Source organism: Diabrotica undecimpunctata, chromosome 3 (genome assembly GCF_040954645.1).
Source record: "Diabrotica undecimpunctata isolate CICGRU chromosome 3, icDiaUnde3, whole genome shotgun sequence".
Lineage (NCBI taxonomy): Eukaryota > Metazoa > Arthropoda > Insecta > Coleoptera > Chrysomelidae > Diabrotica > Diabrotica undecimpunctata.
The window spans coordinates 84114555-84128695 of record NC_092805.1 but is presented as its reverse complement, the minus strand read 5'-3'; the positions used below and the strand labels follow the sequence as shown (position 1 = coordinate 84128695).

Below are 14141 nucleotides of genomic sequence, written 5' to 3'. Positions count from 1 at the left end.
TGCGCTAACCATCTTAACCTATGTTCTCTCATTTTAGCATCAATTCATGCTATCCCTATAATTTTCCCAACATCTTCTTGTTATTCATGTGCCATATTAGAATTATTCGACTAGGCGATCAGCATTGCGAAGTCTTCTCAATCTTTTACCATATGGAATAATTGTCCTGGATTTGATATCTAAGTTGATTCACGAATTTTTTTTAGCCAAAAAACGTGCTTTCGTCCTACACCTCTATAGCCTTCTATTTTGCCTTTAAGGATCAGTTGTATATGTCCCAGATAAAACATTTTCCGGTGTCTTTTAACAGTCTTTAGCAATTCTTTATCTTTGTTGACTTACATTCGTACTTCCTCATTAGTTTTTCTTCTTGTCCAATATATCTTCGGCATCCGTCTATAAATCCACATTTCTAAGCTTTCAATTATGTTCATACTTAATACTTTTAATGTTCCCAATTCTGCTTCATACCAAAGTACAGACCAAATATAGCACTTAACCATTCTTTGTTTTAGTTCGAAACTGAGATGATTGCTGGAAACAAATGTCTTTATTTTTATAAAAGTAATTTGTCATTGCTATTCTGCGTTTTATTTCTATGTCTGGATCTAGTTGGTCCGATATGACAGTTCCCAAATATGTACTTTTGTTAACTTTTTCAACTTGGACTCTATTTAATTGAAGCACTGCATCTAAATGTGGGTTACAACTAAAGACTAAAAAGTTGGTTTTGTTTGAGTTTATTTTATTGCCCATTTTCTCTCCTACTTGTGAATACGATTAAGCTAATTTTGGAGACCTTTAATATTTTCTGACAGAACTACTGTATCGTCCGCGTATCTAATGACATCAAGTAGTTCCCCGTTGATTTTTATTCCATATGACTGTCTCTCAAGTGCCTTTTTAAATAGCTGGGGCGAGTAAACATTGACCAATGATGATAACAAAATACAAACCTGTCTGACTGCTCGTTGTATGGAGATTTCGTCGGAGTAATTGTCTCAAATTTTTACGATAGGAGTTTGATTTTAGTGCAGATTTTTTAATGACACGAATATCTTTGTTATGTATTCCAATATGTCTTAGTATCTGCATTATTTTACATGTTGAATTTTATCGAATGCCTTTTCGAAGTCCACAAACATGCAAATACATCTTTTATTTGCTCGCAGCATTTTTTTAATAAGATATTTAGCGTAAAAAGTGCCTCCCTAGTTCCCATAGCATTTCTAAAACTAAATTGTGTATCTCCGAGATCTTCTTTGTATTTGCATCTAATTCTGTTGTGGAGAATTCTTAGAAAAGAGTGTATCTCATTAGGCTATGTATTCAATATTCTGAGCATTTTAAGTATTGTGTCTGAACCAGTCTACGGGAATCACTCGTGTTATACATATATATACTATATTTAAAAGTTTTAAAAAGTTAATTATCTCCTAATATATTCATTAATAATTCTATCCTTTTTTGTCATTCCACTCATTTTTACAAGCATTATTATTTCCACTACGTACATTCTCTTTATTTATAAATGCCCAACAATTAGTTGTCTAAATAATTACTGGTTTTATGTTAGTTTTATAGAATATTTCTTTCAATTTTTCACCGGAATCTTTCTAACACATCATTCTCCTTCTTCCATTCTATTAATCCCGGTCATAACTCTACTGACTCTATTGGCTCTATATCTTTATACATTTTCCCATGTATTGACTTTGTAATACCGATTCTAAATACTAAAAACTATTACATTTTCATGAAACCATCCAAAGTTATTTAATATATACCGGTATTTAGGCGCCACGCCCTTCCGGGGTAGGTATCTATGGAGGAGTATCACCAAGCCGCAAGCCCTTATCTCTTGCCGTACTGCTCCACCATAGGCCGATCAGACACCAGCATATTCTAGTCTAAGCCACAGATTCATCTAGAATTTTAAACTGCTGCGTTAGCCTTTTTTATTTTTTTGTACACCTAGCTGAGGCTCGAACCCACATCCACTGAACCATTAGACAGTGAAGCGAATGAGAATCGGCCTCCTAGCTCGCTTGGCTATCTGGCCGAGTTAATGAATTATTTATGTTATTTGTAATAATTCTTGAATACAATTTTGTTCTACTTCCTTTGAGTATTTCATACTAACAATATATCATTAGTATACATGAAGTTCCAGGTAGACTCCCTGTAATCTCGCTATGATATAATCAAACATTAATGAGATTAAATAAGGACTAACCACTAAGTACTAATACAATCCTACTTGCATATGTTATTTATCAGTCTCCCCCGCAACTGACCCAACATTAGTACTCCCTCATACATAACTTTCACAATCATTTCATACTCACAAGAGAACCTCTTGAACCCTATCATATGATTTCTTAACAATAATCAATACTAAATGGCCGTATATTTTTTGGTGTTATAGTTTTCCATGATGTTTCTCTTCTACCAGGACCTCGTTTACCTTTCATCTTTGCTGAATAATCAGATGTAAAAGTTCATATTTTTCAGGATGTCTCATAATGTAACCGAAGTCTTCCAGCTTGCGTCTCTTTATTATATTGACTAGTTATGTTGTTTGGTTTGGGTGGCTCGGGCTTGTTCTATGCGGCTTTTAATTTCTACGGTTAGATCCCAGCTGATATTCATATTACTGCCGAGATAAGAGTTTCTCTACTTTGTCCAGTATGGCATCTCCGACTTTTAGACCGTCATTCTGTATATAGTTTTGTTTGCTAACTATCATATATTTAGTTTTCTAAACGTTGAGTTTTAATCCATACTGAGCACATGTTTGTTTTATTTTGTTCATTCGATTTTGTAGATCTTCTGCGCAATTAGCCAGCACTAAGGTACCTTTGGCGTATCTAATATTGTTTAAAATTACTCTATTATTAATAATACCTCCTGTTGTCTCTATTACGGCTCCCTTAAATATTTCCTACAGTATATATGTATAGTATACAGCCTTGTCTCTCTTCTCTTTTTATATTTATTTCATTCTATTATCGTCCAATCTAATAGATTTTAATACTTGCAGCATTTTTTATGTCAGACTTTGTCAAAAACTTTTTTAAAATCGATTGAATAGATGTATAAATTTTGATTTATATCTCTGCATCTCTGGATCAGAACTTGGATACTGAACAAGGTTTTACGATTAAACAGCACCTTAATTATTTTAAATGGAACATTCTAAATATTATTGCAGTTTCTGCGTAGAATGCAGACAAAATTTGTATAAAGTACTATAGGTCAAAACTTCATCTTTTTGAGTTATTCATCTTTTTTCAAAAATTTTGACAGAGAGACAAACTTTTTAAAGTTAATTTCTCATTCATTTACATGATAGAAATGTAATTAAACGTAACTACTGGAACGAATAAGACATTCAAAACATAAATCCTTGAAAACCTTTTCACACAAAGATCAGGTAACGTTCTTTTACGATTTTATATCGAAATCTAAATTCTAAGTACAGGGTGTTCACAATTGATACGACATTTCTTTAAACTTCAAACTTCTAAGTCAATTATTTTAAATAAGACCCTGGATTTTATAGATTTTATTAAAAAGAAATCAATTGTCTTGCAAATAATATTAGAGTTCTCTCTACCTTAAGGTAATACTTTTGGAAATAGTTGCGGTTCAATATTAAAGGTAAGATATTTATTGTTTTATTTTAGCAGGCCGTGCATGAAGATGTCAAAATGTCATTATTGTGATTATTTTCACTTTTACAAAGTGATAGAAATGGCTCTTTAAAATTAAAAAATGAGGATTGCGTAAATTTACTTTAAATATATTGACTTTTTGTTGAAAAGAACCAAAATGAGTTAAATTTTTAAGTAATATCGTCACAGTGTCACGGGTAGTTAGTGGTTGATCTGGATATCTTTTAGCAAATTAAGCAATGTTCTAGTAATAACTCTGTTACGTTCAATATATATTAAAAGTAAATTTACGCATTCTTTATTATTTAGTTCTAAACAAGTAATTTCTATCATTTTGTAAAAGTGCCAATAACCACAAATAATGACAATTAGGTTATATTCATAGGGTCTACTAGAATAGAACAATAAATATCTTATCTTTAACATTAAACCACAATTATTTTCCAAAGGATTAACTTTAATTATAGGACTTTGATTTATTTTTTTTTTCAATAAAATTATAAAATACGTTTTATTTAAAAATATTTAAAGTTTAAAGAAATGGAGCATCATTTGTGAACACCCTACATTTAGAAATTCTATTTCAGTATAAATTGCGGAAAGAACGTCAGCTGTTCTTTGTGTGCCAAAGTTTTTTAAAAAATTATGTTTGTAAATTAACTTTAAAAATTATTTAAATTTAATTATTTAAAAACTATGGTACCATTTTGTGTAAATTTTGTTTAGAATTTTATTTTGTTTCGATTTCCATTTCGAAAATCGTTCTTAAAATACAAAACATTAATATACTAAACATTATTTGTTTAATTTATTAATGTCTAGCATTTTATACAAAATCTAAAAATGCAATAATATATAGAGTGTTTTATTTAAAATAACTAATTTGCTGTTCACTAAATAATCAGCTGAATATTTATGAATTCTAGTTTCTGAAACCGTGATCTCGTTAAAAAAAATGTTTAATATCTAATGGTGTTTATTTGCCGCATCAAATGTCAAGTTTCAAAGTTATCGTTTAAAGATTTTCCAGAAAAATCATTGAATATTTCACATATTCACTTTACATTTGCGAAAATAAACAGTTTAAAATGTTAGCCAAAACCAAATACGAGTCGCATGCTGCCTTCGGCCCACCAAAGTTAACAGACTGAAAACCAGATATGATTTTTTGTTTAAAATTTGCATGAATGTTAATTGTCGAGTATATGACAGGTGAATTGTCATATATACTTATTACCTGACAACTAACATTATATTTTTATAGAGTGAAGTCTGATAGTGAACAATTTTTAGTGAATAAATTGAAGTAAACAAAAGACAGTATTGTCGGTATTGTAAGGTGATAAAATTAAATTAATATTAGAGGAATTAGAAAAGACCAAGAGCATGTTAAATTGATCTACATGTAATTGATGGTACGTAGTCAGTTATTGTAAGACTGATATTCAGAAATGGATTAAAATTGTAGGTAGAGTAATTGAAAGATTAAGTGAGTAAAGTGTTAATTCATTTATTAATAGATCCTTAGCTTAAAAAACAAACACATTACTCACTTAATATTTTACTTAATTTACTTACAATTTTATTCCATTTCTGAATATTAGTCTTACAATAACTCACTACGTACCATCAATTACATTTTATAGATTAATTTAACATGCTCCTGATCCTTTCTCATTCCTCTAATATTAATTGCATCTTTTCACCTTACAATATCGATAATACTGTCTCTTGTTTACTTCAATTTATTCAATAAAAATTGTTCAATATCAGACTTCACTATATAAAAATATAATGTATTGCAGTAGTTGCCATAACATCGAAATATGTAATAAATAGTAAGTGTCATTCAGATATGTTGGAGAAATTGAAATTTCTACTGTTAGTTTAAGTAATGAAATATTTACTTTGCTAACATCCAATAACTTAAATAAATTTGTAGATTTTTTCTAAAGAAGTTACAAAACCGTGACGAAAGATTAAGATAGGGTTTTATTTTTCACTGACCGATTTGGTGATATTGTAAACTACTATATATATATATATATATATATATATATATATATATATATATATATATATATATATATATATATATATATATATAAAATGTCCATACTAATACTAGTCTTTTTTAGATCTCAGCTACTCTACTAACACTTCGAATAAAGAGAAATCCACATCTTGTAAAGTAAAATATCCATGGAACTTAGCCACAGATCAAATAGAAAACACTAAGTCTTCCCGAATAGTTTATTGCAATCCTAACAATATTAGTGCAACGGAACCAGATCTACCTAAAATGGAACATACCGAGCAAAGAAGTCCTTTAGTTGTATGCAGAATTATAGAAAATAGGTCTTTTGAAAAGGAGAATAATTGTCAAAATAGCACATCAAAGAAAAAAGAAGAAGTACCGCCTATTCCGTTTAGTGCTTGTACTAATAACGTCATGATTGACAAAGGTATTCCAAATGCCCCAATGAGAGAAATTCCTAATTTCAATCTTGCAGGGGAGACATGTACAAATGCTTCCAAAATCTCAGAAGTAAAGGAGACAACTCTCAAAATAGAAATACCTGATCCCCCATTAAGCACTTGTACCAAAAATGTTACCCAGGCAAATCAAGATTCCCATGAAAAAAACATTATGAATCTTCTAGATGACTGCAAAAACCTTTGTAAAAGTACTGGCACCAAAAACTCCATATGCCAAATACAGCAAGACTTCAATAAAAAAGATATTCAAAATATACTAGACACTTGCAACAGTATTCCCAAAACCACTGAAATAAAAAAACCAACTATTAAAATGGAAATACCAGATCCTCCGTCAAGTACTTGTACCAAAAGTGTCGTTGGTCAGATTAAACAAGATGTTCTAGTAGATAAATGTAAAAATGTTTCCCAAACAACTGAAACAATAGAATTAACTAGCAAAATAGAAATACCGGTTCCTCCAATAAGTACTTGCGCCAAAAGTGTCATTGGTCAAATGAAACAACAGTCAAATAAGAAAGATATTCTAAACATACTAGACACATGTAAAACTATTCCCAAAAGCACTGAAATAAAGGAGCACACGATTAAAATACAAATACCAGATCCTCCGTCAAGTACTTGTACTAAAAATGTCGTTGCACAAATAAAGCACAACAATCTAATAGATGTATGTAAAAGCGTTCCCAAAGCAACTGAAAACAAAGAACTAACTAGTAAAATTGAAATTCCAGATCCCCCAAAAAGTACTTGCACTTTGAGTGTCATTGGCCAAATGAAACAACAGTCAAATAATAAAAATATTCTAAACATACTAGACACATGTAAAACTATTCCCAAAAGCACTGAAACAAAGGAAGCCACTATTAAAATACAAATACCAGATCCTCCGTCAAGTACTTGTACTAAAGATGTCGTTGCACAAATCAAGCACAACAATCTAATAGATGTATGTAAAAGCGTTCCCAAAGCAACTGAAAAAAAAGAACTAACTAGTAAAATTGAAATTCCAGATCCCCCAAAAAGTACTTGCACTAAGAGTGTCATTGGGCAAATGAAACAACAGTCAAATAATAAAAATATTCTAAACATACTAGACACATGTAAAACTATTCCCAAAAGCACTGAAACAAAGGAAGCCACTACTAAAATACAAATACCAGATCCTCCGTCAAGTACTTGTACTAAAGATGTCGTTGCACAAATAAAGCACAATATTCTAACAGATGTGTGTAAAAGCGTTCCCAAAACAACTGAAACAAAAGAACAAACTAGTAAAATGGAAATTCCAGATCCCCCAATAAGTACTTGCTCTAAAAGTATCACTGGCCAAATTAAACAACATTCAGATAAGAATATTCTAAAAAATATACTAGACACATGTAAAACTATTCCCAAAAGCACTGAAACAAAAAAACCCACTATTAAAATAGAAATACCAGATCCTCCGTCAAGTACTTGTACTAAAAGTGTGGTTAGCCAGATAAAAGACACATGTAAAAGTGATTTCAATATTACTGGAACAAAAGAGCCAACTGCGAAAATAGAAATACCAGATCCCCCATCAAGTACTTGTAGCAAAAGTGTCATTGGCCAAATAAAACAAAAGACAGGTAAAAAAGATGTTCTAAATATATTAGACACATGCAAGACTGTTTCTAAAAGCACTGGAATAAAAGGATCTACTATTAAAATAGAAATACCAGATCCTCCATCAAGTACTTGTACCAAAAGTGTCGTTAGCCAGATAAATGATAAATGTAAAAGTATTCAGAAAACCTCTGGAATAGAAGACCTAACTAGTAAAATAGAAATACCAGATCCTCCATCAAGTACTTGCTCCAACAATGTCGTTGGTCAAATAAAACAAGATTCCGATCAGAAAAATATTGTAAGTATACTAGGTACGTGCAAAACTATTCCAGAGATTACTGGAACAAAAGAAAAAATAGAAATACCAGATCCTCCATCAAGTACTTGTAGCAAAAGTGTTGTTGGCCAGGTAAAGCAAGATTCGAATAAGAAGGATGTTATTAACGTAATGGACACATGTAAAACTGTAACCGAAAGTACTGTAAGAAAGGAGTCATCTATTAAAATGGAAATACCAGATCCCCCATCAAGTACTTGTGCAAAAAGTGTTGGTGACCAGATAAAGCAATATTCTAATAAAAAAGATATTCTAAGCAAAACAGACACATGCAAAACCGTTCCCACAACCACTGTAACGAAAGAGTCAGCTATGAAAATAGAAATACCAGATCCCCCATCAAGTACTTGTACAAAAAGTGTTGGCCAGGTAAACCAAAATTCTGATAAAAAAGATATTCAAAACATAATAGACACATGCAAAACCACTCCCACAACTACTGTTAAGAAAGAGGCATCTGATAAAATAGAAATACCGGATCCTCCATCAAGTACATGTACCAAAAGTGTCATTAATCGGGCGAAAATAACATGTACCAATCAATCAGACATTGGTATCGAAAATGCGAATGGTCCCTATCGTTCCAAACAGCAACTTTGTAACGATTCAAGAACTGATGAATATTCAAATGGTCCCTATCGTTCCATACAGCAAGTTTGTAAAAATTCTCGTAGTTCTTCAAAGGTAGGTTATAAATAGTAAGTAAAAGAAGTAACTTAAATTTGTCATTGGTATAATCTATTATATTCACATTGTGTTCTGTTCTCTTTTCTTATGACTAATTATATTTGATATTTTTATTTTCCTTTTATATCCAAACTTTTATTTTTATTTAATTTAATTTTTAATTTATTCCATTGTTAATTTATTTTATTTATTTTTAGTTTTTTTATGGTCGTATATATTTTGTTCCTTATTTGGTTATTTTTCTGATTTTTTTTGTATTATTTTTCTTGTCTCTTTCGGAGAGCCTTAAATCTCTCTAATTTTTGCTACTTGTGTAACTCTATATATGCTACATGTCATTTATTCCTTTCTCATATTTTAGTTAATCAGATTATGTTATCCTTTTTCTTTTACAATTTTACACTTCTTCTAAATTAGTTTTTTTTGTACCATCCTTGATTTTTGATCCTTCTTTATTCCGGTTTTCATGTATTTATATCTCTTTTTATATCTATTTTTTATTTTTATTATTTTCGGTTTCTATTGTTATTAATTTCTTAACTTTTATTTTTTTAATTTTAATATGTTTTGTTTTTTTGCTTGATTCTTTTTGTTCTAACTTATTCTTTTAAAATATTCTCACGTCAAATTGTATTTATTTTCCTTTATTCATTATGTGTTATACATTTTTATACTTCTTGTTTTCTTCGAATTTTATCCTCATGATGATCATGGTGCTACAGACCATGAGGTCAAGGGCTTCGAACTTTCGAAGCTTTCTGCGCCATTCTTTACTGTCCCTTGCTTGGATTTTCCAGTTGACAACATATCTTTTCTTTATTTTTTAAATGAATTTCTGCAAGCAAAAGTTGATCATAAATTAGATATTTACACTAAAACAGATTCTCAGATATCCCTCAATAGTGACCATACGATAAATAACATTAATAGAAAAGAAAATAGAACTCATAATTTTTTTTTTATATCAGTGCAACTTATCAATTGGATTAAAAAAAAACTTAAAGTTTATAGTAATGTTCAAATTAAAAAAAAAAACCTGAAAAACAAAAACTATTCTTGAAAAAGATAAAGCCAGCGATTATCTACTCTATTTAACGTTAATCTAGCGACAAGCAATAGAACCCGATAAATCAATACTAAATTAACTAGTAAACTACATAAAATAATTAAATAAATAAACTAATAAACAATGTTTTAAAAAAGTGTAGGCTAAGCATTTCAGCAGAAGTGTAGCAGAAGATATCGATATCTTAGCTAGAACTACAAGAGAAGCATTTTTTTCCTTTATTGTCTTATTTTGTAATCTGCTGAACTTTTTTTCCTTTCAACGCCATCTTTTATATTATTTTAGCATTTGATTTATTAACCACATGTTTTTTTGGTTTAATTTATCTTTGACCCTCATACACTATTTTTTGTAATACCTCTTTCTTGTAGTTTATTTTCTGTGAGTTTTTTGTTTTTTGCATCTTTATTGGAACTGACTGGAAATTAGAATGTTAGCAAGGAAATTAAAAGAAGAATAGTTCCCAGAACTTTTACTACGACCTCAGAAGACAAATGACCTAAACCAAAAATTTTAACTGAGCATTTATAAAATACTAATAAGATTATATGAAGCAGAAACGTAAACTCTTAGATATAATTACCACGAAATGCTTAAGCGTTTCGAGTTAAAAATTCTAAAAGTTTAGGGAGCAGTAAAAAAGCAAGGATTGTGGCGCAGGCCTTACAACTTTTAAGTTGTATATAGGAACATGATGTGAAATCTATGAAAATAGTATGACACGGATAAATATTGTATGTGATCAGTAAGACCGGACAGTCAGTAAAGTCTAAAACAAAGACTGAAATTTAGGTAACTGTGGATTTCAGAAGACATAAATTTATTGTACGTATTTACGCGTTTATTGTATTTAGTTATTCGTTATATGTCAGATATAATAAAAAAGTGCGTAAGTTACTGATGAAGTAACTATTTTTCTATTTTTACTTTTAATTCTTTTCTTTTCCTTTCATGCTCTTCCCAAGCACGCTTATTTTTTAAGTTATTTTCCTTACTTTATATATTATTGCGTGTTATTTTTATTTTTGTTATATTATAGTTATTTCTTTTTATTCAGGGACCTACATTAGCTGGTTCATCAAATTCGAATTCTTCTAAGAACTGTGGTACGACGAAGGATAAACCCAAAACTAATCAGGAAACAAAATGTAACAATAAGGAGACAAAAAAGGAACAAAATCAAAGTATGTGTACTGGAACAAAAAAGGAGGAAGTTAAAAAATCGTCCAGTTGTAATGAATTACAAAAATCGCCAAATTGTTCTTCATCTAAAACGAAAGTATCAAACTACGAGAAACCCAAAGAAGTCTTGTGTAATCCATGTCCTACGTTTAAGGCTAAAGAGTCAAAAGAAACAAAAAAAAATAGTTGTAGAGAAAAATGTATAGAAGAAAGAAAGAAGAAAAAAGAGGAGGTACCGAAAGAATCAAAATGCAAAAACGAAAAAGAGAATAGAAAACAGGAAGTGGCTAAAAATTGTAAGATATTTTTGTTTCACTTTATCCTTTGAATTTTTTTTACAGGTTGAGATTTATGACTGCTTCTAACGTTTTTTTCTTTATTTTTTAGTTTCCTTTATTTTTTTCTTAATTTTCTTTGTAGTACTTTTCTCTTCTTTATGGATTTATTCTAATGATATAATAATTTCAGTTAGACTGTCTTTTATTGTGGTGTATCATTTTTAATCTGTTCATACCAGTTCATTAAAAGAAACACAATTAAACAATATGCTGAAATTTTTAAGGCCATATAGCAAGCGGGAACAGTTTATTAACATACTCTGTATTTACTCTAAAATCAATAAAAATAATATATTCTTTAGCGACTGTCAAAATTGAAAAAGTCAAAATCTAGCGCGAAAAAAGCGGAATAATGTAATTATAAAGATTTTGCAGTATAACCAAATAAGATTGTAAGAAGCACAAAAATTGGGAGAAAAGATATATATATATATATATATATATATATATATATATATATATATATATATATATATATATATATATGTATATATATATAGTTATTTATATAAATTGGTTATCATGACATACCAGATGAACGAAAAAAACCAAATCAATCATATTCTTTTTCATAGAAAACACCACCAAAATTATGTGTTAAAATTTTTAGAAGTACGAGAGGTGTGGATGGTACTTCTGACCAGTTCTTACTTTCTTATTTTAAGCCAACTACATAACGAGTAGGCAGAAAAGATATTATTATAATATATACAATATATAAAGTCAAATATATACTATATAAATGCAAAAATAACTTTTGGTAATTTTGGATTTTGAGAATGATTTCCGAAGTGGAAATTGTGGTTAATTGCAATTAAAAGTAGTATGTATATAATTTTAAAATTGTACAAGGATAAAAGTAACTTCAGAATAAAAATAACTTTTGATTTACTGCTGAAGTAAATTTATCTGGCAACCTAGCAAACACAAGCCAAATAGACTCACAATATACAATGAAATTAAGAAATTACCCATAAACCGATCTTAAAAACTTAATTAAAGCTCACTGTATAAATGTTTGGCAGGACTACTAGAAAGATGCAGATGTTTAAGAACTTAATATAAATGTACAGGAAGTTCGGAAAATACTTGAAAACCTAAAGAACAGAAAAGCAGCAGGTAAAGACGGGATAACAAACGAGTTACTGAAATATTGTGGAGCAGCACAATTGACAACATTAATTAATAAAATTATAAAACACAATAAAATACCGGAAGAATGGAGAACGAGCGAACTAATTCTACTATTCAAAAAAGGAGATAAAAAGCAGCCAGAAAACTACAGAGGTATAAACTTGTTAAATACTACGATAAAACTTACAACTAAAATTTTACAAGTGCTAATAAATCAGAGGATAATTTTAGCAGATGAACAACAGGGTTCTCGTAGTGGAAGATTGTGTACAGATGCAATATTCGTTATAAAGCAAATTACTGAAATCACTATAGTATAATGGGCCAGCATTTCTGTGTCTGATTGACCTAAGGAAAGCGTTTAACAGAGTAAGAGAAGTTCCCCTAAATATTATAAAAACTATCGATAACATCTATCAAAACAACAAAATGGAAGTCAGAATAGATGGACAACCTTCAGAACCTATAAAAATAGGCAGCCAAATAAGGGGATTCATTGAGCCTCATGCTCTTCAATTTGATCATGGACGAATCATCAAAATCGTTAACAAAGGAAGGGGATACAGAATGGGAAACAAAGAAATCAAAATACCCTGTTACGCAGAGGACGCAATATTGATAGCCAAAGACGGAAATAGTCTACAAAGACTGCTTCACAGATTTACCATAAGAGCAAAAGAATTTATTATGACAATATCATCTCAGTCTCTAAGTTCTCAGAAAACTAAAACAATAGTAGTCAGCAAAGAACCAACCAGATGTAAAATAGAAATTGATGGCATCAGTATTGAACAAGTAATGGAAATAAAATACCTGGGAATTACACTGTCTAGCTATGGAGACCTGGACAAAGAAGTGAGAGATCAAGTACAAAAAGCAAATAGACTGGCAGGATGCCTTAATAACACTATATGGCAAAACAGACACATTGACACAGATGAAGTCAAGAATTTATAAAGCCACTGTAAGACCAATAATGACATATGCCTCAGAAACAAGACCCGATACAGCCACAACGCAAAGGCTACTGAAAACTGCAGAGATGATAGTACTGAAAAGAATTACAGGAAATACGCTGAGAGATCGAAAGAGAAGTGAAGACATTAGATGAAAATGTAACGTACAGTGTATAAATGAATGGACACACAACCTTCCATAGACGTATTAATCCGCCAATGAACAAGCAGAATTGCTTATAAAGAGGGAGAAAAAGAAGAAGAACATTACAGTAAAAAGGTTACAAAAAGTATACCACAGGTACCTGCTAGTAATAGGACTTGATTTCACTAACGGTGATTCAGTCACGGTAATATTATGACATTCTCGGTGAACGTAATTTAAGGAACGGTGACTAACATCTGGGTACTTACCAACGGTGAATTTAGGAACTGAAGTACGACATATTTTATGGTATTATCTACTGATATTTGTCTTTTTTAAATAATAAATTTAAAATAATACCATTGATTAAACATACTATATATATAATTTTTCTATCATAAAAATATTCTTAAAAGTTTATAAAAAAATTTAAGTGAAATTTGAGAGTTATTTTTAGTTTTATTTAAAGAGGAAACGTTTTTACTCCATATATATGCGCATATTTCATCAAAATTGATCGCATATAA

The 14141-nt window shown here is 30.1% G+C and overlaps 2 protein-coding genes across 9 annotated transcripts in view; one reads left to right on the top strand and one right to left on the bottom strand.

Annotated features, from left to right (window-relative positions):
* LOC140436982 (alpha-tocopherol transfer protein-like) overlaps window positions 1-14141 on the bottom strand; it is a 162963-nt gene that overhangs the window by 59835 nt on the left and 88987 nt on the right. The window lies entirely within an intron of this gene.
* The window catches only part of LOC140436981 (uncharacterized), an 82983-nt gene that overhangs the window by 32153 nt on the left and 36689 nt on the right, over window positions 1-14141 (top strand). For all 6 annotated transcript variants that reach the window (XM_072526183.1, XM_072526182.1, XM_072526181.1 and 3 more), the window contains 2 exons: window positions 5816-8790; window positions 10917-11337. In XM_072526183.1, the coding sequence (XP_072382284.1) occupies window positions 5816-8790; window positions 10917-11337 (3396 nt within the window). The remainder of the gene's footprint in view (window positions 1-5815; window positions 8791-10916; window positions 11338-14141) is intronic.